Genomic DNA, 27,862 nt, shown 5'->3' on the forward strand with positions numbered 1-27,862 from the left:
GATTGGGGGGCAGGAGGAGAAGGGGACGACAGAGGATGAGATGGCTGGATGGCATCACCGACTTGATGGACATGAGTCTGAGTGAACTCTGGGAGATGGTGATGGACACGGAGGCCTGGCGTGCTGCGGTTCATGGGATTGCAAAGAGTCGGACACAACTGAGTGACTGAACTGAACTGAGAACATTTTTAATAGGTTAGTAGATATTAATTGATTACTTTCAATATGCCCTACACAATGCTAAGCCTGAGAGAAACAATGGTAAAGTCTTTTTAAAAAATTATTTACTTATTTATTTATTTGTGCTGTGTCTTAGTTGTCATACTTGGGGTCTTCGATCTTCATTACAGTATATGGGATCTTTGGTTGCAGCATGCAAACTCTTAGTTGCAACATGTGGGATCTAGTTCCCTGACCGAGATTGCCTCTGGGCCCCTGCATTGGGAGCTCGGAGTCTTAGCCAGTGAACCACCAGAGAAGCTCCCAGCAGTGGTAAAGTCTTTGTGGAGCTCATAGTAGACATGGGGAAGTATTCAAACACATTAACTCTTCAAAATATTGTGAAGGAAAAAATTAAATACAAAGAAGCTGAAAAAAGAAAATGAAAAACACCAGTAATCATTGTAACCAGCATCATGTTATAAAATGCAATTCAGGGCTTTTCTGGTGGTTCAGTGGTTGAGCATCCCTGCTCCTGCTCCCAATGCAGTGGGCCTGGATTTAATTGCTGGTCAGGGAACTGATAAATTCTGCTGCAACTAAGAGCCCACATGCTGCAACTAAAGATTCTGCATGCCATAACTAAGTAAGACCAGGCACAGCCAGATAAATTAATTAAAAAAAAAAAAGAAATTGGTAAAAATGAGACCTTACTCAAGCAGGTCTATGATGCACAATTTCACTGCACAAGCAGGTGGCTTACATTCCATGGTACTAGCTCCTGCTGCTTCTCCGCATCACCCTCATCCCATACCTGTGGCCTTAGAGAAAGTGTAAGACCAGTCAATTATTCGTTATATATTCTCCAGACTGTTCTATTTCTGTATGTGTGTGTGCATGCGTATATATATATATATATAATATATATATATATGCACACACATTTTAAAAATAAAAATGTGAATATACATGATGTAATATTTTTGATGTGATTATCTCACTTAAGGAATTTATTGAATACTTCTTGTCGTCGCTCAGTCGTGTCCGAATCTTTGTGACCCCGTGGACTGTAACACAGCAGGCTTCCCTGTCCTTCACTGTCTCCTGGAGTTTGTTCAAACTTGTGTCCATTGAGTCGGTGATGCCATCCAACCATCTGATCCTTTGTCATCCCCTTCTCCTGCCTTCAGTCCTTCCCAGCATCGGGGTCTTTTCTGGTGAGTTAGCTCTTCACATCTGGTGGCTGAAGTATTGGAGCTTCAGCTTTAGCATCAGTCCTTCCAATGAATATACAGGATTAATTTCCTTTAGGATTGACTGGTTGGATCTCCTTGCAGTCCAAGGGACTCTCAAGAGTCTTCAACACCACAGTTAGAAAGCATCAGTTCTTCGACACTCAGCCTTCCTTATGGTCTAACTCTCATATCTGTGCATGACTACTGGAAAAACCATAGCTGGACACTTACATGTCTTTAAAAAGTAATTTAGAAGATACACATTTCTCATTCTATAGGAGCTTACCTTTAAATTAAAAAAAATGTTGAACCTGCATTTCTCTATCAAAAGTGAAACAGTATCTATTGACTTACTGCTTATGAAATTGGAGAAGGAAATGGCAACCCACTCTAGTGTTCTTGCCTGGAGGATCCCAGGGACGGGGGAGCCTGGTGGGCTGCCATCTATAGAGTCGCACAGAGTTGGACACAACCGAAGCAACTTAGCAGCAGCTTGTGAAATAATACTCTCAGCATGCATTGCTCTTTAACTTTTCACTTAATATACTTTTAATCATACAAGTCAAGGTAAGAGCCTGAAATCTGGCAGTGATAGTGAGGATGGATGTAAGGGAACTGTACTCCAGTGAGCATTCCCATTCTTTGTCCATTGGCCTTCTGCTTCTGTGATAGCTAGGATGCTTCTCCACCCCTTTCATCTTTTCCTTTCCTTCTACCCCAACTAGAAAGACTCTTTTATATATATGAAGCATGTATACAAACACCTGTATCAGTTCAGTTCAGTTCAGTTGCTCAGTCGTGTCCAACTCTTTGCGACCCCATGAATCGCAGCACGCCAGGCCTCCCTGTCCATCACCATCTCCCAGAGTTCACTCAGACTCACGTCCATCGAGTCAGTGATGCCATCCAGCCATCTCATCCTCTGTCGTCCGCTTCTCCTCCTGCCCCCAATCCCTCCCAGCATCAGAGTCTTTTCCAATGAGTCAACTCTTTGCACGAGGTGGCCAAAGTACTGGAGTTTCAGTTTCAGCATCATTCCTTCCAAAGAAATCCCAGGACTGATCTCCTTCAGAATGGATTGGTTGGATCTCCTTGCAGCCCAAGGGACTCTCAAGAGTCTTCTCCAACCCCACAATTCAAAAGCATCAATTCTTTGGCGCTCAGTCTTCTTCACAGTCCAACTCTCACATCCATACATGACCACAGGAAAAACCATGGCCTTGACTAGACGGACCTTAGTTGGCAAAGTAATGTCTCTGCTCTTGAATATGCTGTCTAGGTTGGTCATAACTTTTCTTCCAAGGAGTAAGTGTCTTTTAATTTCATGGCTGCACTCACTATCTGCAGTGATTTTGGAGCCCCCAAAATAAAGTCTGACACTGTTTCCACTGTTTCCCCATCTATTTCCCATGAAGTGATGGGACCAGATGCCATGATCTTCGTTTTCTGAATGTTGAGGTTTACCCCAACTTTTTCACTCTCCACTTTCACTTTCATCAAGGCTTTTTAGTTCTCTTCACTTTCTGCCATAAGGGTGGTGTCATCTGCTTATCTGAGGTTATTGATATTTCTCCCAGCAATCTTGATGCCAGCTTGTGTTTCTTCCAGTCCAGCGTTTCTCATGATGTACTCTGCATATAAGTTAAATAAGCAGGGTGACAATATACAGCCTTGATGTACTCCTTTTCCTATTTGGAACCAGTCTGTTGTTCTATGTCCAGTTCTAACTGTTGCTTCCTGACCTACATACAGATTTCTCAAGAGGCCAGTCAGGTGGTCTGGTATTCCCATCTCTTGAAGAATTTTCCAGTTTATTGTGATCCACACAGTCAAAGGCTTTGGCATAGTCATTAAAGCAGAAATAGATGTTTTTCTGGAACTCTCTTGCTTTTTCCATGATCCAGCAGATGTTGGCAATTTGATCTCTTGTTCCTCTGCCTTTTCTAAAACCAGCTTGAACACCTGTATACATGTACATAAATAAGGATTTCACTGAAACACTGTTTAATAGAAAAAATAAGAAACAGCCTAGAATGTCCATTAAAATGAGAATAGCTATGTAAAATTTAGTATATTCCGTATATTCCTGCTACTATACAGTAATTTAAGGAAATGAACTAGAGCATCCTTCAAACTATCTAATGGATCTCTCAATTATAATTTTTATTAATAAAAACTATTGATGGGAGGCTTCCCTGTTGCTTCAGCAGTAAAAAATCTGCTGCCAATGCAGGAGACACTGGTTTGACCTCTGATCCAGGAAGATCCCACATGCAGCAGAGCAACACAACTCCTGAGCCTGTGCTCTAGAGCCCGTGCTCTGCATCGAGAGGAGCGCTACAGTGAGAAGCCCACACGCTGCAACTGGAGAGCAGCCTCTGCTCACCACAGTAGAGTAAAGCCCGTCAGCAGCAAAGACCCAGCACAGCCAGAAATAACGGACTAACTAAAAACTGTGTAAAGCAAAACAAAAGCTATTGGTGGAATGATATATACAGAGTTATTCTATTTAGGTAAACACCAAAAACACAAAGCTAAACTGTATGTTTATGGACACATGTAAAATAATTTTAAAATGAATTTCAATAATGCATACCAAAGTAAGACCAGTCATTACCTCTGGAAGTCTGTAAAGGGAAATTGAACTGGAGAGATGGGTGACTTTGACTTTATCTGTAATATTAATAGTTTATCCCCTTTATTAAAGTAAAAACCTTGAGGCATTCAAGACAAAATATGAGCAGCGATCAGCTCTAGGCAGTAGATGTGTTGGTGCCGTTATTCTTTTTTCTACATTTTAAAGTTTCTGAAATTAAAGTTCATGTTGTGTAGCATGACTTCTTCTTTTCTTCACCCATTCGTAGAGAAGGAGTGGATCAGTAATAATGTTTTTTATGATATAGATTGGGCCAGGAACCAGTTCTTATAAGAAAAACCAGTACTTGCTGTTTAGCAATTTTTATGCTGTTACCCAGTGATTTCTTCTGCATTTGAAAGTCTTCTATAAACTACAACTCACCAGATATGATTTCAAATGAATCTATTGCGAAACTTGTGGTATTTATCTGCTGCTGCTACTGCTAAGTCGCTTCAGTCATGTCCGACTCTGTGCGACCCCATGGACTGCAGCCTACCAGGCTCCTCCGTCCATGGGATTTTCCAGGCAAGAGTACTGGAGCGGGGTTGCCATTGCCTTCTCGGAGAAAGAGGCACAGAGTTGTTGGTTTAACACAATGAGGTGCGGGTGAACTTTTAGGATCTAATACATAGGGTAAAGGAGTGACCTAATGATATGCAAGTTAAAAAGTTCACTCTTAAAGTCTGAGAAATTGACAGAAGCAGCCTGTGTGTGCATCTGCTGTTGTCGCGTCAGTTGTATCTGACTCTGTGCGACCCCATAGACGGCAGCCCACCAGGCTCCTCTGTCCCTGGGATTCTCCAGGCAAGAATACTGGAGTGGGTTGCCATTTCCTTCTCCAGGTATTTATCTAACTTGTTCTTAGTGGACTTGCTGCTGGTATGATTTTATCTGTTTCTGTGGTTACGTCTTTCATATTGTTGGCAACAAGGATAACAATCTCATGTGGTGACTTTGAGTGCTTTCATGTTTTTTTTTTCCTTCTTCCTTTTTAACTGTTCGGATTTACAAGACTATTTTCAAAGAAAATAAGCCAACAGTGTCCAGGTTTATGAAATTATTGTTGCTTATCATGATACTGTTGTTGTTTAGTAACAAAGTCCGACTGTTTTGTAACCTCATGGACTGTAGCCCACCAGGCTCCTCTGACCATGGGATTTCCCAGGCAGGAAGACTGGAGTGGGTTGCCATTTCCTTTTCCAGGGGATCTTCCTGACCCAGGGATTGAACCCGAGTCTCTTGTGTCTCTGCATTGGCAGGCAGATTCTTTATCATGCATCATCAAGGAAGCCTTTAACCATGATGTACCAACTATAATTTTTGCAATAAATATTAGAATAACCATTTCTTATTCTTTTTTTAAAAAAATTATGTATAGATTCCAAGGAATCTATTACTGTTTTTTCTAAGAAATGATTGTAGGTGTATATTTTTCTAAATTCTTTCACATTATTAGAATAAAACTGTTATATCTTGTTATAAAATAAAATCCTAGGAGAAGAGGTAACGTTTGTTGTGTACCAACTCAGTGTATTTTTGCAGCATTTTATCATGATAGGTATTATGCCTAATGTACATATGAGGAGATTAAGCCTTAAGGTTGTTAAATGGCCTGAATAAGCTTTTCATAAAATATACTATTAATAAACAAAAAGAAAAATGTATACACAAAAATAGTTCAGTAATCCAAAGAAATATAATGATATATAGTTTTTCATCTCTTAAATAAGACATTGTATTGTTCAGTTTTAGGGTTATAGTGTGATCACTCACCCTTACATACTACTAATAGGAAAATACTTGTTCCAGTCATTCTGGAAAGTGGCTTGGATTTACTCTGTTAACAACATATATAACATACAACAGTGCTAATTATGTTTATCATATATATATTATGTTCCTATATGATCTTGTGCTAGTGGTAAAGAACCTGCCTGCCAACGCAAGAGACGTAAGAGACTCAGGTTGATTCCCTGGGCTGGGAAGATCCCCTGGAGAAGGGTAGGGCAACCGACTCCAGTATTCTTGCCTGGAGCATCCCATGGACAGAGGAGCCTGGTGGGCTACAGTCCATGGGTTCTCACAGCGTTGGACATGACTGAAGCAACTTAGCACACACATTGTAGAACAGTCATCTTATAATGAAGTTTGTACCTTTTCCATTAATTTATTTTTATTTATTTTTCTATTCATTTATTTTTAAACTATAATTGATCTACAATGCTGTGTTAGTTCCTGGTATATGAACAACATAGTGATTTGATTACTTCTAGACATTTCAAAATGATAAATCTAGTTACCATCTGTTACCATACAAAGATATTAAGTAATTACTGGCTATAATAATCACCACACTGTACATTTCGTACCTGTGACCTATTTATTTTGTGACTGGAACTTTGGACCTCTTGATCTCCCTCACCTATCCACTCCCCACCCTGCCCCATCCTCATTCCTTCTGCCAGCCAACTGTTTGTTCTTTTATCTGAGTCTGTTTTTGTTCTGTTATGTTTATTCCTTTGTTTTGTTTTTTCAGATTCCACATATAAGTGAAATCATATAGTATTTGTCTTTCTCTCTCTGACATATTTCACTTAGCATAGTACCCTCCAAGTCCATCCTTGTTGCACATGTCAAAATTGCAGTTCTTAATTACTGTGTAGCAGTTCATCGTATTTTTATGTATGGGTGCATCTTTATGTGTATTTCACGTCTTTTTCTTTCTTTTTTTTTAACTTTTATTTATTTTGGCCACACCATTCAGCTTGCCAGGATCTCAGTTCTCCACCCAGAGACTGAACCTTGGCTACAAAAGTGAGAGCCAAGAATCTTAACCACCAGCCACCAGAGAACTCCCACATCTTTTTATTCATTTGTTGATAGACACTCAGGTTGTTTCCATATCTTTTCTGTTGTAAACAAGGCTTCTATGAACACTGGGGTGCCTGTATCTTTTTGAATTAGTGTTTCATTTTTTCAGATATATACCCAGGAGTGGAATTGCTGGGTCATAAGGTGGGTTCTATTTTTAGTTTTTTGAAGAACCACCATAATGTTTTCCACAGTGGCTGCACCGATTTACATTTCCACCAACAGTGTATAAGGGTTACCTTTTTTCCACATCCTTGATAACATTTGTGTGTGTGTGTGTGTGTGTGTGTGTGTGTGTGTGTTAATAATTGTAGCCATTCTGCTGGTATGGGGTGATATCTCCTTTTTGTTGGTTTTAATTTGCACTTCTCTGATGATTAAGGATGTTCAGCATCTTTTTCTGTGCCTATTGGCATCTGTGTGTCTTCCTTGGATAACTGTCTAATCAGGTCATCTTCCCACCTTTTAAATGGGTTTTTTGGTTTTTAATATTTTATTTATTTTTTTGACTACATTTGGTGTTAGTTGTGGCATGTAAGATCTTTGTTGCAGCATGCAGAATCTTTCTTTGCAGTGCTAGGCTCCAGAGTTCTTGGGCTCAGTAGCTGTGTCTCACTGGCTTAGTTGCCCTATGGTGTGTAGGATCTTAGTTCCCTAACCAAGGCTTGAACCCACTTCCTCTGTATTGAAAGGCATATTCTTAACCATTGGACCACCATGGAATTCCCTGTTTGTTTCTTATGTTAAGTTGTATGAACTGTTTACGTATTTTTTGTGTTAACCCTTTATCAGTCATATTGTGTGTTAATATCTTCTTCCATTTGGTAGGTGCCCCTTTCTTTTGTTGATGATTTATTTCACTGTGCAAAAGCTTTTTAGTTTGGTATTGTCCCATTTGTTTATTTTTTTTCTTTTTGTTATCCTTGCCTGAAGAGACACATCCAAAAAATATTGCTAAGACTAATGTCAAAGAGTAAAGAGCGTGCTGCCTATCATTTTTTCTAGAAGTTTTATGGTTTCAGATCTTACATTTAAGTCTTTAATCCATTTTGAGTTTATTTTTATATGGTTTGATTGTTTTGCATGTATTAATAGCAGTCCAATTTTCCCCAACACCATTTGAGAGGCTGTCTTTTCCCCATTATATAGTTTTGCCTCCTTGTCATAGATGGGTTGTCTACATAAGTAGGGATTCATTTCTGGGCTCTGTTCTGTCCCGTTGGTCTATGTGCCTGTTTTTGTGCTAGTACCATGCTGATTTGATTACTGTAGCTTTGTAATATAGTTTACATCAGGGAGCATGATAGTTCCAGCTTTGTTCTTCTTTCTGAAGATTGTTTTGGCTATTCAGAGTTTTTGTGTTTCCATACAAATTTTAGAATTATGTGTTCTAGCTTTGTGACAGATGCCATTATTATTTTGATGGGTGTTGCCCTACATCTGTAGATTGCCTTGAGCAGAATGGTTACTTTAACAATATTAATTCTTCCAACCCATGAGCATGGTGTATCTTTCCATCTATGTTGTCTTTAATTTCTTTCATCAGTATCTTATAGTTTTCCAAGTACAATTCTTCCTTAGTTAGATTTATTCCCAGGTATTTTATTCTTTTTTATCTGATTGTAAATGAGATTGTTTTCTTAATTTAACTTTCTGGTAGTTCATTGTTAGTGTATAGAAATGCAACAAATTTCTATTTATTAATTTTGTATCCTACAACTTTATCAAATTCATTAATGAATTCCAGTAGTTTTCTGGTGCTGTCATTAGGATTTTGTGTATGGTATTATGTCATTTGCTAACAGTGACAGTTTTACTTCTTCTTTTTCAACTTTGATTCTTTTTATTTCCTTTTCTTGTCTTGATTGTTGTGGTTAGGACTTTAAAAACTATGTTGAATAAAAATGGTGAGAGTGGGAATCCTTGTCTTGTTCTTGATCTCAAAGGAAATGCTTTCAGATTTTCACCCTTGAATAAGATGTTAGCTGTGGGCTAATCATATATGGCCTTTATCACTTTCCTTTAGGGCAGTTAAAGAAAAAGGTTATAGAACCCCAATCACTCAAATTTGGTGGGAGAAATCCCTGAATCTTGATCAGAGTAACTTGGAGGTAGTGTAACAGCCATTTTTTCCCCTTGTGCCTAATATAAATGAGAATAAGTTATTTTTAAAACAATTGTTTAAAAAAAAAATAAAATAAAACAATTGTTTGCATGTTTTAAGTCAGCTTAGGAAATTTTTATACCATTGTAAAAAATTTAATGAAAATAAATCATAAAATATGGATGGGTGTCCTTGGTGAGATTTTAATAGTCATAAGTAGCTTGCATTTTAATTAAGTTAGTCTAAAGTTTTAAATGCATTTTATAGGACTTGTACATTCATGATTTTTAAGAGATGCATTTCAACTCTAAGTAAATGAAAAATTATAGTGAAATTAGCCATGAAGAATGAATGTTAAATTAATTTGAGGGTAAAGAATGGCTCCATTATATCATAATTGAATTGCATCTAAAATAATGTCACTTTGGTTTTAAGCACCTTTACTATTTTGTGAATTTACTAGTTTGATCTGTGTGAGGGCAGAGTCTATCTGGTTTTCCTTTGTATTCTCTTACAGTGCCTTTCACAGTAGATGCTCAGTAAGTATTTGCTGTTGAATGAATGGGTAAATGTAAGGCAACTGCTCTTAAGAAATTTAACTTAAAGAGATAATACATAAATATCTATATTCTGATTTAGTGAAACGAGCTATCTGTGGAAGACAGTCTATGCTAAGTGCCAGATGAGAGATTAGAACAGTAAGTGCTGTAAGAAGAGAACGATCATTTTCAGTAGGATGATTAGGTAGGCAAAACTGACTCTATTGAGTTGAGCCCTGCAAAGAAACTTTTAATCAAAATGGAGAGGAAGTGGGGATTATAAAAAATCTTGATTTCATCAAATGTTTCTCCAGTGAGTTTAAGACCGACTTATTTCCCTTGTTTTCCTGACTCTCTTCTTCTCTACCATGCTTATCTGTTAACTATTAATTCTCACTGGCTCTCATCTTTGATCCTTCTTGAAAGCAGTTAGTATATACAGGTAAGCCTCTTTTTGAGCTTCCCTCATGGCTTAGTGGGCTTCCCAGGTGGTGCTAATGGTAAAGAACCCACCTGCCAACACAAGAGACGTAAGAGACACAGTTTTGATCCTTGGGCCGGGAAGATTCCCCTGGAGGAGGACACGGCAACCCACTCTAGTATTCATACTTGGAGAATCCCATGGACAGAGCAGCCTGGTGGGCTATATATAGTCTACAGCGTCACAAAGAGTCAGAGAGACTGAAGCAATTTAGTATGCACTCACGGTGGCTTAGTGGTAAAGAATCTGCTTGCAATGCAGGGGACATGGGTTCAATCCCTGATTTTGGAGAGCCCCTGCAGAAGGAAATGGCAACCCACTCGAGTGTTTTTGTTTGGGAAATCCCATGGACAGAGGAGTATAGTGGGTGACAGTCCATGGGGTCACAGGAGTTGAGCACAACTTGCCGACTAAACTACCACCAGTGCTCCTTTTGCTATTCTTTCCCACCCTGCTACCTCTGTCTTGTTAGGCAAGAGTTTACCTGAGTTATAATTGATAGGAGCTCCCCAGTTCTCTCATGTCTTTACCCCTTTGTTTTTGGCCTTTCTTCCCAAATCTAAAATGTACTTCTTGAATTTAATGTGATTATTTCCATTTTTACGATATGTAATTTTAAAATATTTTTGTTACAACTTAAATGCAGTAAAGTGAAAGTGTAACTGAGATGTTTTTAAAAAATAATGTGAAAAAATGGTTTTCATAAATTAAATAATGTTTTGAAGCTATTGTATGTGCTGCAGAGAAAATAAGGTGCTTCTTGTATTGATAATGATAAATACTTACCTTTCCTTCTTTCAAGACAGGTCAAGTGCTACCTCCTTACTGAAGCCCTTCTTGGGTTCCCTCTGTATACTGTTTGTGCTGTTTCATCCTGCCATTCACCGTTACTGGTTGCTTATCTGTTTGTCTTTCCTACTAAATTGTGTGTGTGTGTGTGTATATGTATGTATGTATGTGTATATATATATATATATATATATATATATATATATACACACACACATACATTTTCTCAGGACAGGAACCAGCGTTGTTAACCTTTCTTCCTATCTCCTGATTCAGTGCTTTGCCCATAAAAAATTCTTAGTGAATGTCTGTCAAATTGAACTTGCTTTGTGTTTATCACTTTTTAAAGTAAGACAGACCTGTATTGGTTTTTTGTTTTTATTCTGATATTTGTCTTAATTAAAAGCTGCTAAGGAGGGACTTCTGGTGCTTCAGTGGTTAAGACTTCGCCTTCCAATGCAGGAGGTACAGGTTCTATCCCTGGTCAGGGAGCTAAGATCCCATATACCTTGTGGCCAAAAAACCAAAACATAAAACAGAAGCAGTACTGTAACAAATTTAGCAAAGACTTTAAAAAAAAATAGCTGCTAAGGAGCACCTGTAACACACACACACACACACACACACACACACACACACACATATACATATATGTATATTTTAAACTTGGTGAATCAGAGTACTCAACTTTCCTTGTCTGGATTGGAAGACAGACTTTCTCCCTTGTGACAACTGTTCTGGAGCTGATTTAAGTACTAAGACAATTCCTGGGCAGCACTTAATTTTTAGCACAGCAAGATTGTAGAAGATCCCAGATAATGTTCCATGGATATTTCTCATATCAGAAATAATCTTTATAATGTGTTATTTGGTTGTATTTATTTTCATTATTTTAATTATTTAAATAGTATTTTCCTGTGTTTTATAGGTCAAGAAACTAAGACTTAAGCATAAATAAATTGCCAAGTTCACACAGAAAGTGGTAATAAGTATGTACAGAATGTTGCCTTCTATAATTGAGATTAAATGAGTTGATCTCCCCTTTCCCAGCTCCAAAGACTCTGAAGCTCTGAGAGTCTTTAGTATTATTTGAACACTTGGATAGGCAGTAAAATATTTGACAAAATGAACTTGCTTTGAGGAAGGTACCAGGTTGCTTTCAGGCTCAAACCGGTAACTGATTTCATCTAGCTCATTTGCTGACTGCTTGGGAGGGCTCCTTGGCAGTGGCAGTGAAGCAGTATAGATCACTTTTTCAGCTTCACCAGGTTTTAATGGTTCTATTTTTTCACCCTTAGCTCTGGGTGGTGGTTATACAATTGTAAATAAAGCTGAGCTCTAAATTGTCTACTCTTTTGTCCCAGGACTCATGTATTTTGCCCAGTTGAGGAGCCGTTTTAAGACTGCTGAGCACACTGCAGGCTCCACCTGCGGTCATGCTGAAGCTACTGCATCTTTGTTCAGCATTATTTCAAACTTAACTCTTTGGCACATTTCCTGTTTCCCCTGACCTTCTTTCTTATGCTTTAGATACTTGAGTTTTCTTATCATTTGCTAAAAGATGACTTTACCGATTAATAAATTTTGAAATTACTGAAATGTTGTCAGCCTCACCCATAATTTGTATTGAGAGGAGAATTCAAAGATACTGTGTTTCAGAGTATAAAAATACCATAGTTTTAGAGTTTAAAAAATCCCTTTTGTCCATATCCAAACAGGATTTCCTCTAGAAAAAAAAGATTTTTCTTACTTTAATGTTTTAGTACACTATTGTGTGGTATATGAATGAATCTCTAGTTTTATTTCTGGGGGGAAAAACCCTGTGTTTTAATTGAATTTTCTGAAAGCAGCTCAAGCTCAATTAAACTCTTAGTAGAAGAAATTTAGTCTTTATTTTCTATCATTTATTTATATTATTAATATTTTAATTTTAAATTATAAAAACAAGATAACCACATTGTAGAAAAAAAAAAACCCATTGCTTTACTATCTTAAAACTCTCTTACTTTGGTGCTTGGGGAACCATCACCAAGCATAGTTTGGCCCAGCAATAATAAACATATGTTTCGGTAAAAACATAGTTTTATAATTGTTATCAATAATAATTATCAGTATATTACCTCTTAGATCTAAATTCATCATTCATTGCTTGCTCTGTGGAAATGGACCTGTGCTGTTTAAATTTGTTTCCTTTGCCGACTAGCCAGATGTTAAATTTTGTCAGTAGAGGGCGCTGGAGAGATATTGCTAGAGGACGAGTTGCCCTTCCTGGTTCTGGTGTGCTGGCTTGGTGGCTTCTTAAGTGCCTGACCCTTGCAGTGTAAGTGTTCATCCATGCAGTGCCCAGATCCTGAAGCTTCCGTGGCTTCTCCAGTGCCAGCTCATTCACTACTGCAGTCAGCAGCTCCAGTGGCCATTAGCTTCCCACTCCAGGTGATCACTTTTCCCTGGCATCCTAGAGGGCAGATTAAGGACAAGTTCCGAAGGGTGTTTGATATTTACTCTTGCCATCTCCTGTTTGACCATTTCCAATTTACCTTGATTCATGGCCCTAACATTCCAGTTTCCTATGCAAAATTCAGACTTAAATTGAGGAAAGGAGGGAAAACCACTAGACCATTTAGGTGTGACCTAAATCAAATCCCTTACTATTATACAGTAGAAGTGACAGAATCAGGGGATTAGATCTGATAGACAAAGTGCCTGAAGAACTATGGATAGAGGTTCCTAACATTGTATAGGAGGTTGTGATCAGAACCATCCCCAAGAAGAAGATATGCAAAAAGGCAAAATGGTTGTCTCAGGAGGCCTTACAAATAGCTGAGAAAAGAAGAGAAGTGAAAGACAAAGGAGAAAAAGAAAGATATATCCATCTGAAGAATAGCAAGGAGAGATAAGAAAGCCTTCCTAAGTGATCAGTGCAAAGAAGTAGAGGAAAACAATAGAATGGGAAAGACTAGAGATCTCTTCAAGATAATTAGAGATAGCAAGGGAACAAAGATAGGCATGATAAAGGACAGAAATGGTATGGACCTAACAGAAGCAGAAGATATTAAGAAGAGTTGGCAAGAATATACAGAAGAACAATACAAAAAAAGATCTTAATGACCCAGATAACTACAATGTGATCACTCACCTAGACCCAGACATCCTGGAATGTGAAGTCAAGTGGGCCTTAGGAAGCATCACTATGAACAAAGCTAGTGGAGGTAATAGAATTCCAGTTGAGCTATTTCAAATCCTAAAAGATGATGCTGTGAAAGTGCTGCACTCAATATGCCAGCAAATTTGGAAAACTCAGCAGTGGCCGCAGGACTGGAAAAGGTCAGTTTTCATTCCAATCCCAAAGAAAGGCAATGTCAAAGAAAGCTCAAACTGCCGCACAATTGCATTCATCTCACACTCTAGTTAAGTAATGCTCAAAATTCTCCAAGCTAGGCTTCAACAGTACGTTAACCAAGAACCTCCAGATGTTCAAGCTAGATTTAGAAAAGGCAGAGGAACCAGCGGTCAGATTGCTAACGTCCATTGAATCATTGAAAAAGCAAGAGAGTTGTGGAAAAACATCTACTTCTGCTTTATTGGCTACACTAAAGCCTTTGATTGTGTGGATCACAACAGACTGTGGAAAATTCTTCAAGAGATGGGGAATACCAGACCACCCTACCTGCCTTCTGAGAAACTTGTATTGCAGGTCAAGAAGTAGCAGAACCGGACATGGAACAACAAACTGGTTCCAAACTGGGAAAGGAGTATATCAAGGCAGTATATTGTCACCCTGTTAACTTACATGTAGAGTGCATCATGCAGAATCCTGGGCTGGATGAAGCACAAGCTGGGATCAAGATTGTTGGGAGAAATATCAATAACCTCAGATACGGAGATGGCACTGCCCTTACGGCAGAAAGTGAAGAGGAACTGAAGAGTCTCTTGATGAAAGTGAAAGCAGAGAGTGAAAAAGCTGGTTTAAAACTCAACATTCAAAAAGCACAGATCACAGCATCTGGTCCCATCAGTTCATGGCGAGTAGATGGGTAAACAATGGAAACAGTGACAGACTTTATTTTTTTGGAGCTCCAAAATCACTGCAGTTGGTGAGTGCAGCCATGAAATTATAAGACGGTTGCTCCTTGGACGAAAAGCTATAACCAACCTAGACAGCATATTAAAAAGCAGAGATATTACTTTGCCGACCAAGGTCCATCTAATCAAAGCTATGGTTTTTCCAGTAGTCGTGGATGGATGTGAGAGTTGGACTGTAAAGAAAGCTGAGTGTTGAATAATTGATGCTTTTGAACTGTGGTGTTGGAGATGACTCTTAAGCATCCCTTGGACTGCAAGGAGATCAAACCAGTCAATCCTAAAGAAAATCAATCCTGAATATTCACTGGAAGTATTGATGCTGAAGCTGAATCTTTGGCCACCTGATGCAAAGAGCTGACTCATTAGGGAAGACCTTGATGCTGGAAAAGATTGAAGGCAGGAGGAAAAGGGAATGATAGAGGATGAGATGGTTGAATGGCATCACTGACTCGATGGACATGAATTTGAGAAAGCTCCAGGAGTTGGTGATGGACAGGGAAGCCTGGCATGCTGTAGTCCATGGGGTCGCAAAGAGCTGGACACAACTGAGTGACTGAACTGAACTGAGCCAATCTTTTGGGCTTCTCAGGTCGGACTAGTGGTAAAGAACCTGCTTGCTAATGCAAGAAACACAGGCTCAATCCCTGGGTCAGGAAGATCTCCTGGAGAACTGCATGGCAACCCGCTTCAATATTCTTGGCCTAGAGAATCCCATGGACAGAGGATCCTGGTGGGCTACATTCCATAGCGTTGCAAAGAGTCGGATGACTGAAGTGACTTAGTACTTAGTATATCTCTCATTACTACAATTCCCTCTTATAGTTAATGACTCTTTATAGTAAACTTTTCCTATTCAAATAATTGTGACTTGTCTCTCCTGATTGGACCCAGACTAATAGCATTTTAACCAAACATTTTCAGTCTGTGATAAGTTTTTGTACATTCTTTTTGTTCAGTAGATTTAAATTAGCTAGTATGTATTTATCCTCTTGTTTACAAAGTCATTTCATATCTCTTATTTTTTAAATTATCTTTTTAAAAGAAACCTTTTATTCTTTATTTAAAGTCTTAGCTTCTTGACTGTTTAATCTTTTTGCTTTTGTGGTTAATTGTTTTTGTGTCCTATTGAAAAACTCTTTGCTACTCCAAGGTCATGAGATGTTCTCCTATGTTTTCTTCTAAAAATTATACTGTTCTGCCTTTCACGTTTAGATCTGCAGTACATCTGGAATTTATTTTTTGTATAAGGAGTATGAGGTTGGGGTCAAGGTTCATTTTTTTTCCCCATAGATTAAATATCCAGTTGATCCATTTACCTTTATTGAAAAGACTGTCTTTTTCATACTGTATTCAGGGTCGTGTTTCTCATAAATCAAGTGGCTAAATGTTAGTTTGTTCTTGGAATCTTATTTGTTCTACTTCTTTATCTTCTTCTTAATAGGCCTTGATATCTAGTTGTATAAATATTTTAGTTTTGTTGGTACACAAGATGTCTTGACTCTTTTTGGCCTTTTAAATTTTCATATGAAGTTTAGAATCAGGTTATCAATTTGTCCCCAGAAAACCTTCTGGGAGTTTTGTTAGTATTATATCTTGCACACCTTTTGTTAGATTTGTACCTAGGTATATACCATGTGCTGAAGTTATTGTAACTTATATCTGTAGCACCACAGCTGTAGTTAGATTGTCAGTCTAACTAGAGTCAACAATGTCTTTAATACTGTATTTACTTAGCTGTATATAGAGATAGGGTAAGTATAAAATCTGTCTTATCTGGATGCCCTGTTTGGTTCAGTCGCTCAGTTGTGTCCAACTCTTTGCAACCCCATGAATCGTAGCACGCCAGGCCTCCCTGTCCATCACCAACTCCCAGAGTTCACTCAGACTCAACTCCATCGAGTCAGTGATGCCATCCAGCCATCTCATCCTCAGTTGTCCCCTTCTCCTCCTGCCCCCAATCCCTCCCAGCATCAGTCTTTTTCAATGAGTCAACTCTTCGCATGAGGTGGTCAAAGGACTGGAGTTTCAGCTTTAGCATCATTCCTTCCAAAGAAATCTACTGATCTGCTGATCTCCTTCAGAATGAACTGGTTGGATCTCCTTGCAGTCCAAGGGACTCTCAAGAGTCTTCTCCAACACCACAGTTCAAAGCATCAATTCTTCGGCGCTCAGCCTTCTTCACAGTCCAACTCTCACATCCATACATGACCACAGGAAAAACCATAGCCTTGACTAGACGGAGCTTAGTCGGCAAAGTAGTGTCTCTGCTCTTGAATATGCTATCTAGGTTGGTCATAACTTTTCTTCCAAGGAGTAAGTGTCTTTTAATTTCATGGCTGCACTCACCATCTGCAGTGATTTTGGAGCCCCTCAAAATAAAGTCTGACACTGTTTCCACTGTTTCCCCATCTATTTCTCATGAAGTGATGGGACCGGATGCCATGATCTTCGTTTTCTGAATGCTGACCTTTAGGCCAACTTTTTCACTCTCCACTTTCACTTTCATCAAGAGGCTTTTTAGCTCCTCTTCACTTTCTGCCATAAGGGTGGTGTCGTCTGCATATCTGAGGTTATTGATATTTCTCCCGGCAATCTTGATACCAGCTTGTGTTTCTTCCAGTCCAGCTCTGCATATAAGTTCTCATGATGTACTCTGCATATAAGTTAAATCAGCAGGGTGACAATGTACAGCCTTGACATACTCCTTTTCCTATTTGGAACCAGTCTGTTGTTCCATGTCCAGTTCTAACTGCTTCTTCCTGACCTGCATACAGATTTCTTAAGAGGCAGGTTAGGTGGTTTGGTATTCCCATCTCTTGAAGAATTCTCCACAGTTTATTGTGATCCACACAGTCAAAGGCTTTGGCACAGTCAGTAAAGCAGAAATAGATTTTTTCTGGAACTCTCTTGCTTTTTCCATGATCCAGCGGATGTTGGCAATTCGTTCCTCTGCCTTTTCTAAAACCAGCTTGAACGTCAGGGAGTTCACGGTTAATGTATTGCTGAAGCCTGGCTTGGAGACTTTTGAGCATTACTTTACTAGCATATGAGATGAGTGCAATTGTGCGGTAGTTTGAGCATTCTTTGGCATTGCCTTTCTTTGGAATTGGAATGAAAACTGACCTTTTCCAATCCTGTGGCCACTGCTGAGTTTTCCACATTTGCTGGCATATTGAGTGCACCACTTTCACAGCATCATCTTTCAGGATTTGAAATAGCTCAACTGGAATTCCATCACCTCCACTAGGTTTGTTCGTAGTGATGCTTTCCAAGGCCCACTTGACTTCACATTCCAGGATGTCTGGCTCTAGATTAGTGATCACACCATCATGATTATCTGTGTCGTGAAGATCTTTTTTGTACAGTTCTTCCATGTATTCTTGCCATCTCTTCTTAATATCTTCTGCTTCTGTTAGGTCCCTACCATTTCTGTCCTTTATCGAGCCCATCTTTGCATGAAATGTTCCCTTGGTGTCTCTAATTTTCTTGAAGAGATCTCTAGTCTTTCCCATTCTCTTCTTTTCCTCTATTTCTTTGCACTGATTGCTGAGGAAGGCTTTCTTATCTCTTCTTGCTATTCTCTGGAACTCTGCATTCAGATGCTTATATCTTTCCTTTTCTCCTTTGCTTTTCACCTCTCTTCTTTTCACAGCTATTTGTAAGGCCTCCCCAGACAGCCATTTTGCTTTTTTGCATTTCTTTTCCATGGGGATGGTTTTGATCCCTGTCTCCTGTACAGTGTCACGAACCTCATTCCATAGTTCATCAGGCACTCTATCCATCATATCTAGTCCCTTAAATCTATTTCTCACTTCCACTGTATAATCATAAGGGATTTGATTTAGGTCATACCTGAATGGTCTAGCGGTTTTCCCTACTTTCTTCAGTTTGAGTCTGAATTTGGCAATAAGGAGTTCATGATCTGAGCTACAGTCAGCTCCTGGTCTTGTTTTTGTTGACTATATAGAGCTCTCCATCTTTGGCTGCAAAGAATATAATCAATCTGATTTCGGTGTTGACCATCCATGTGTAGAGTCTTCTCTTGTGTTGTTGGAAGGTGTTTGCTCTGACCAGTGCATTTTCTTGGCAAAACTCTATATTGGTCTTTGCCCTGCTTCATTCCGTATTCCAAGGCCAAATTTGCCTGTTACTCCAGGTGTTTCTTGACTTCCTACTTTTTGCATTCCAGTCCCCTATAATGAAAAGGACATCTTTTTTGGGTGTTAGTTCTTAAAGGTCTTGTAGGTCTTCATAAAACCGTTCAACTTCAGTTTCTTCAGCGTTACTGGTTGGGGCATAGACTTGGATAACTGTGACATTGAATGGTTTGCCTTGGAGACGAACAGAGATCATTCTGTCATTTTGAGATTGCATCCAAGTACTGCATTTTGGACTCTTTTGTTGACCATGCTGGCTACTCCATTTCTTCTGAGGGATTCCTGCCCGCAGTAGTAGATATAATGGTCATCTGAGTTAAATTCACCGATTCCAGTCCATTTTAGTTCTCTGATTCCTAGAATGTCGATGTTCACTCTTGCCATCTCTTGTTTGACCACTTCCAATTTGCCTTGATTCATGGACCTGACATTCCAGGTTCTTATGCAATATTGTACTTTACAGCATCGGACCTTGCTTCTATCACCAGTCACATCCATAGCTGGGTATTGTTTTTGCTTTGGCTCCATCCCTTCATTCTTTCTGGAGTTATTTCTCCACTGATCTCCAGTAGCATATTGGGCACCTACTGACCTGGTGAATTCCTCTTTCAGTATCCTATCGTTTTGCCTTTTCATACTGTTCATGGGGTTCTCAAGGCAAGAAGACTGGATGCCCAGTTGTACTCAAATACACAGTCAAGTAGAAAGAAAGAATTCATCAGGAGTACAGACAAAAAAGGAAGTCACATACAAAAAATTCAGACTAGCTTTAAACTTCTTCATAGTAATATTCAGTCGGGAAGACAGTATAATAGTACTTCCAACTTTTGAAAAAAAGACACCAAAAGTTTATAACTAAGTTATCTTTTGAATATAAAGGCAAAAGACAATATTCTCAAGCACTTAGGAAGTCAAGGAATACAGTACCTATAAATCCTTGAAGAAACTTCATGAAGATGAATGATGAAATCTAAACAAGTAAAATGTTTTTTTTAATAAAGGCAAATGGACCACTCTTTCAGAAGCATTGGTATAAGCTGCTTTTTCCAACTCAATTTTTGCTGTTATCTTTGAGGTTTATTCTGAGGTACTTTTGCTTTTTACCTTGAGAATTTAGATCCTCTAGTGGATGTTCTGGTTGAAAATTTCTTAGTTTCATTTGTTTGAAAGTATCTTTATTTTGCTTCAATTTCTGTAAGAATTTTTTGTTGAGAAAATTATTTTCCTTTAGCACCTTTTAAGTATCTCTCCATCATCTTTCTAAGAAGTCACCTGCTTTATTTTTGCTAAAGGCTAACTGTGTATCTTTAAGTGTATGTCTGTGCTTGCTCACTCAGTGGTGTCCAGCTCTTTGTGACCCCACCGACTATAGCCCACCGGGCTCCTCTGCCCCTGGGGGTTTCTAAACAAGGGTACTGCAGTGACTTGCCATTTCCTTCTCCAGAGGATCTTCCCAACCGAGGGACCGAACCCATGTCTCTTGCGTCTTCTGCATTGGCAGGCGAAATCTGTAGCACTGAGCCACCTCCTTTTAATTTAAATTAATATTGATTAATCTCATTATCTTCTTGTGCTTTTCTTTTCCTATAGGGAATACAGTGAGTAACCTGATTATGATTTTACCTCCAATTTTTGGTGCGATGCAGAGTGTTAGAAGTGGACTGGAAAAGCGGTACACTGCTTCCTATTTAGCACTCACAGGTATGTAAAACACTTCATCTAAGAACGATGTAAAAAAATGATGTACAGTATTCAGACAGTCAATTTTTCTTATTCATTCCTAAAATTGTTTCTTGATTTTGTGTTGTTTATTATACAACTTAAGGATATTCTGAAAGTTCTGAATTAAATTACACAAATCTTACCAGTATTTGAACTATATTTTGAGTAAATTTTTAAAAAAAATAACAAGATATTTCAAGCATCCAGAAAAGAACAAGGATAATATAGCAAATATACCTATGTATCCTACCATCCTACTTTGTCAGATCTTAATATTTTGCAATATTTGTTTCAGATTTTACTTTTTCCTTTTTAAAGAGATAAACTTACAGAGTTAACGCTCCGTTTGTACTCCTGCCTGATTTTATTCCCATCTTCCTCCCTGCTCACCCTGCTAGAGTTACAAAACTTTTTCTAAAGACTATTCTATTGTATCTAACTTTTTACAGCTTATTCCTGTTCTTCTACTTGTCTATGAGACAGGGACTGCATCTTAATTATATTTGTATACTGATTGTCTGGCAAGTTAGTGGTCCTCAATAAATGTGACATGGAAGATAAGTGAACTTTATCAGAGTCTAAGATGGGAAAATCATTCTTTCATGTTCTTGCATTATCATCGTAAAAACAAAACTAGCAAAGAAAGTAGGTTCTAGTCTGTTTTTTATATAACTTTCTAAGCTAAACAGTTTCTTTTGTTTTAATTCAAGGTGGATGTTATTTACACAATATTTATCTAATTACCACAAAACTGTAAGATATAGTGTATCATATCTGATTCTATATAATTATATTAGTCACTGTGTATGAGAGAGTTTTTCCAATAGTCATGTATGGATGTGAGAGATGGACTTTAAAGAAAGCTGAGAGCCAAAGAATTGATGCTTTTGAACTGTGGTGTTGGGAGAAGACTCTTGAGAATCCCTTGGACTGCAAGAAGATCCAACCAGTCCATCCTAAAGGAAATCAGTCCTGACTTTTCATTGGAAGGACTGATGCTGAAGCTGAAATTCCAATACTTTGGCCACCTCATGAGAAGAACTGACTCATTGGAAAAGACCCTGATGCTGGGAAAGATTGAAGGTGGGAGGAGAAGGGGATGACAGAGGATGAGACAGTTGGATGGCATCATCAACTCAATGGACATGAATTTGGGTAAACTCCTGGAGTTGGTGATGGACAGGGAATCCTGGTGTGCTGCAGTCCATGGGGTCACAAAGAGTGGACACGACTGAGCAACTGAACTGAACTGATGAGAGAGTTTAATTTTTGTATCTCATATATGTGGTGTTTTGAGAAAGTTACTTGATTGATCTTCAGTAGGAAGACTTATTCACAAACTTAACCCTTTGCTTTATTTCCTGGGGTGTTTTAAGAATGTTTGTAAAATACCGACAAATCACAAAACAGAATAAAAAGATTTGAGGGACTTCCAAATTGCCCTAGAATAACACTGACATTCTCAGAATTTGTCCTCTCATCCTTGTAGACAACTGTACAGATTAAGAAGGAAAGTAAATAAGCCATTCTTAGCTCACACTTTCGGAGAAGGCAATGGCACCCTACTCCAGTACTCTTGCCTGGAAAATCCCATGGACAGAGGAGCCTGGTAGGCTGCAGTCCTTGGGGTCGCTGAGAGTTGGACATGACTCAGTGACTTCACTTTCACGCATTGGAGAAGGAAATGGCAACCCATTCCAGTGTTCTTGCCTGGAGAATCCCAGGGATGGCAGAGCCTGGTGGGCTGCCATCTATGGGGTCGCACAGAGTCAGACATGACTAAAGAAGTGACTTAGCAGCAGCAGCAGCTCACACTTTCAGTCTTCCTACTGCTAAGTCACTTCAGTCGTGTCTGACTCTGTGTGACCCCATAGATGGCAGCCTACCAGGCTCCCCCATCCCTGTGATTCTCCAGGCAAGAACACTAGAATGGGTTGCCATTTCCTTCTCCAATGCATGAAATTGAAAAGTGAAAGTGAAGTTGCTCAGTCGTGTCTGACTCTCCGTGACCCCATGGACTGCAGCCTACCAGGCTCCTCTGCCCATGGGATTTTCCAGGCAAGAGTACTGGAATGGGGTGCCAAAGAATACTATGAGCTTCAAATAATTTTTAAACAAGAAATAAATATCAAATTCTAACAGAACTGTCTTTAGTGTTTCAGACTTTGGGAGGTTTGAAAAACTATGTGGAAAAGAGGAGAGAAGAGTTGAGGACTTAATCTGACAAAACACCAAGAGAAAGGGAAAGCTTCATGATAAATGCAAAATTTCTGAAAACATTCTAAGACCTGGTAAATCATAGTAGTGGCAAGTACACAGTAAAAGACTTGAAAGTATGCAAGGCCTCATGTGGCAGTTTTGAAAAAGGTATTGCTTCTGGGAAAGAAGTAACTAGAAAGAGGGAAGATAGCCTTTGGAGATGTGTTGGAAAAGAATGAAGTTAGAGGCAGGAATTAAGATCCTACTGAAACAAAACAACTAAAATACAGTAGACCCTTCTCCCTGCTTGGCCCTCTCCCCCTGCCCCCAAAACAAACAAATATATATGGAAAGGGAATGTAACGTTCTTAATTCAGAAGGGGGCAGTCTCAAACTAGGAATCTTTTCAGCCACCCCAAACCTTTACTCTTTCCACAAAATAGACCCCACCAAAGTCAGTCTGCATCTATGCAGTTACTGTAATAAGAAAACAGGAAATGAGAATCAATATCTTTTGATTCGTGGTTATTCTTTTCCCACTGCTGCTGCTAAGTCACTTCAGTCGTGTCCAACTCTGTGCGACCCCATAGACGGCAGCCCACCAGGCTCTGCCGCCCCTGGGATTCTCCAGGCAAGAACACTGGAATGGGTTGCCATTTCCTTCTCCAATGCATGAAAGTGAAAATTGAAAGTGAGGTCGCTCAGTCATGTCCAACTCTCAGCGACCCCATGGACTGCAGCCTAGCAGGCTTCTCCGTCCATGGGATTTTCCAGGCAAGAGTACTGGAGTGGGATGCCATACTAATTATAAAGCAGAAAGAAACTGCAGCACGGTATTCCTAACTGAATTAGCCTCAAACCAAAAAATAGATAAAAATTTAAAAACTAATAACACCAATAAAAATTAATTTAAAAATATTAACAGAAATAGCTTCCTCACCTCCCAAAAGAAATAAAATTAAATTGATTAAACTTAGGAAAGAAATGAATCCTGAATTACAATGTGCTGAGTATTTAATAAAGACTGTTTAAGAAAGGAAAAAGAGACACACAGCAAGAGAATGAAAATGAGATAAAGAAATAAAGAGTGAGAGAAAAAGTGATTGAAATGGAAGACAGGCAAAGAAGATTCAATATAATTATAATTAAAGTTCCTGAAAAAGGAAAATAAAACAATGATACAGATCTTATATTTAAAACTATAGTTTTAAAATTAATTAGGAAAATGACTTTTTGAAAATGGAAGAAGACCTGACTCTAGATTTTGAAAGGTGCATTTTTGTATTGTAAAACTAACTCGGAATGGTCACTCTGAAAAAGACTAGTAAAATTACTGGATTTTAAAAATGAAAAAATAAATAAATTAATAATTCTCACAGCTCTAGGGAAAAGGACCAGATTACTCATAAGGGCAAGAAAATTAGGCTGGCACTAGACCTCAGCAACATAAAAAAGAAAAGCATCAGTGTGACTGCATTTTTAGGACAAACCAAGGATTTTATATTCTAACCAAATTGTTTTTCAGGTATCCAGGTTGTGGAAAAACAGTTTTAAACATACAAGTACTCATTGAAAACTACACACATGACTCCTTCCAGATGAATCCATGAGTATTGCTCTGTCTAATTTAGTAGCTGCTAGCCACATGTGGCAGTTTAAATTTAAATAAATGAAAGTTAAATAAAATGTAAATTTTAGTTCCTCCATCACATTAGCCATGTTTTAAGTGCTCAGTACCCAAATGTGGCTTATGGCTGCCACGTTGGGCAGTGCAGACCTAGAACATCACCTTCAGTACAGAAAGCTCTACTGACTGCATTGTCTGGAGAATTATGTTCATTCAACTAGGAGAAAACTCGGCAGACTTGGGAAAATGTCTGATAATGAACTTTTAATACATTTAACTATAAATCTAAGATTAAAACAATGATAGGATAAGGACTGAAGAACAGTGTATGGACATTATATGGTCTAGTTAAATAGAATAACAGAAGATTTTAATATGCTACAATTCAGTACAAGACAAATGGGGTGAACAAAATATATCAACCAATATCTGGAAGACCTAAAGAGCATAAGCAATGAAATAGATCTTATGGCTTTATTGACTATGCCAAAGCCTTTGACTGTGTGGATCACAATAAACTGTGGAAAATTCTGAAAGAGATGGGAATACCAGACCACCTAACCTGCCTCTTGAGAAATCTGTATGCAGGTCAGGAAGCAACAGTTAGAACTGGACATGGAACAACAGACTGGTTTCAAATAGGAAAAGAAGTATGTCAAGGCTGTATACTGTCACCCTGCTTATTTAACTTCTATGCAGAGTACATCATGAGAAATGCTGGACTGGAAGAAACACAAGCTGGAATCAAGATTGCCAGGAGAAATATCAATAACCTCAGATATGCAGATGACACCACCCTTATGGCAGAAAATGAAGAAGAACTAAAAGCCTCTTGATGAAAGTGAAAGAAGAGAGTGAAAAAGTTGGCTTAAAGCTCAACATTCAGAAAACGAAGATCATGGGATCCAGTCCCATCACTTCATGGGAAATAGATGGGGAAACTAGAAACAGTGGCAGACTTTATTTTTTTGGGCTTCAAAATCACTGCAGATGGTGACTGCAGCCATGAAATTAAAAGATGCTTACTCCTTGGAAGGAAAGTTATGACCAACCTAGATAGCATATTCAAAAGCAGAGACATTACTTTGCCGACTAAGGTCCATCTAGTCAAGGCTATGGTTTTTCCTGTGGTCATGTAAGGATGTGAGAGTTGGACTGTGAAGAAAGCTGAGCGCCAAAGAATTGATGCTTTTGAACTGTGTTGTTGGAGAAGACTCTTGAGAGTCCCTTGGACTGCAAGGAGATCCAACCAGTCCATTCTGAAGGAGATCAGCCCTGGGATTTCTTTGGAAGGAATGATGCTAAAGCTGAAACTCCAGTACTTTGGCCACCTCATGTGAAGAGTTGACTCATTGGAAAAGACTCTGATGCTGGGAGGGATTGGGGGCAGGAGGAGAAGGGGACGACAGAAGATGAGATGGCTGGATGGCATCATTGACTTGATGGACGTGAGTCTGAGTGAACTCTGGGAGTTGGTGATGGAAAGGGAGGCCTGGCGTGCTGCGATTCATGGGGTTGCAGAGTTGGACACGACTGAGCGACTGAACTGAACTGAGTATCTTAACATAGTAGTGTGTATACAATTTATAAATAAATACACATATATGGAGTTCCTAAACAGTTTTTTTTTTGTTATCAAAGTTAGGAAACTACTCCTGTAAACATTTTCCTGCCTTGTAACCACAGTGATATTTTTTTACTGCAAAAGTTAGTCCTGTTAATCTGTGTGTACTTATGTGTTCATGTATGTGAATGTAGTTTTTCAACAACTTTGTGTTTAGAATGAAGTTCAAATCATAGCATGACTTTAAAAGCTCTTCTCAGTTTACTGCCTGCAAATCATGGCAATCTTCTCACTTGATGCAACAATGTTTATAGTTGAAGCCAAGCTCTTTTATTTCTTTAAGTGCATTGTCATTCCTTTATGTTGAATGATCCTTCTACATAAAATGATCTCATTTTAAAAAGTTCTTTTCACCTATTTAACTCCATGTGTTACTTCCCCTGATATCCCTCTTCTGACTCACTAGATAAGGTAGTAACCCCCTGCATAGACTCCCTTAGCTTTGAAATGGATTCTCTCATATTTTTAGTGGCTTCCTAACAGTTCTTAGGACAGGAAACATATATCTCTTATTCACTCCTTTATCCCAATGGAAATGCTTGGAATGTTGGTAAGTGTTAGTTGCTCAGTCGTGCCCAACTCTTTGTGACCCCATGGGCTGCAGCCCACCAGGCCCCTCTGTCTATGAGATTTTCCAGGCAAGGATACTGGAGTGGGTTGCCATTTCCTTCTCCAGAGGATCTTCCCAACCCAGGGATCGAACCCAGGTCTCCTGCACTGCAGGCAGATTCTTTACTAACTGCACCACAACTGCCATGGAATGTTGGTAGTTCAGTTTAATTGAGTTCAGTCGCTCAGTCATGTCTGACCCTTTGCGACCCCATGGGCTGCAATATGCCAGGCTTTCTCTGTCCGTCACCAACTGCCAGAGCTTGCTGAAACTCATGTACATCGAGTCAGTGGTGCCATCTAGCCATCTCATCCTCTTGTCCCCTTCTCCACCTGCCTTCAATCTTTCCCAGCATCAGGGTCTTTTCCAGTGAGTCAGTTGTTCCCATCAGGTGGCCAACGTATGGAGCTTCAGCTTCAGCATCAGTCCTTTCAGTGAATATTCAGGGTTGATTTCCTTTAGGATTGACTGGTTTGATCTCCTTGCAGTCCAAGGGACTCTCAAGAGTCTTCTCCAACACCACAGTTCAAAATCAGTTCTTCAGCTCTCAGCTTTCTTAATGTTCCAACTCTCACATCCATACATGACTGTTGGAAAAACCATAGCTTTGACTGGATGGACCTGTGTTGGCAAAGTAATGTCTCTGCTTTTTCGTATGGTCTCTAGTTTGGTCATAACTTTTATTCCAAGGAGCAAATGTCTTTTAATTTCATGGCTGCAGTCACCATCTGCAGTGATTTTGGAGCCCAAGAAAAGAAAGTCTCTCATTGTTTCAACTGTTTCCCATCTATTTGCCATGAAGTGCTAGGGCCAGATGACATGATCTTAGTTTTCTGAATTTTCTGAGATTTAAGCCAACTTTTTTACCCTGCTCTTTTACATTCATCAAGAGGCTCTTTAGTTCCTCTTCATTTTCTGCCATAAGGGTGGTGTCATCTGCATATATGAAGGTATTGATATTTCTCCTGGCAGTCTTGATTCCAACTTGTGCTTCATCCAGCCCTGGCATTTCACATGATGTACT

General features: G+C 39.0%; 1 protein-coding gene across 2 annotated transcripts in view; it reads left to right on the forward strand.

Moving 5' to 3' along the window:
• The window catches only part of ACER3 (alkaline ceramidase 3), a 144,648-nt gene that overhangs the window by 35,925 nt on the left and 80,861 nt on the right, over nt 1-27,862 (forward strand). For both annotated transcript variants that reach the window (XM_004016342.6, XM_060399500.1), the window contains exon 2: nt 20,647-20,757. In XM_004016342.6, the coding sequence (XP_004016391.2) occupies nt 20,647-20,757 (111 nt within the window). The remainder of the gene's footprint in view (nt 1-20,646; nt 20,758-27,862) is intronic.

The sequence above is a fragment of the Ovis aries genome, chromosome 15, assembly GCF_016772045.2.
Source record: "Ovis aries strain OAR_USU_Benz2616 breed Rambouillet chromosome 15, ARS-UI_Ramb_v3.0, whole genome shotgun sequence".
Classification (NCBI taxonomy): Eukaryota; Metazoa; Chordata; class Mammalia; order Artiodactyla; family Bovidae; genus Ovis; species Ovis aries.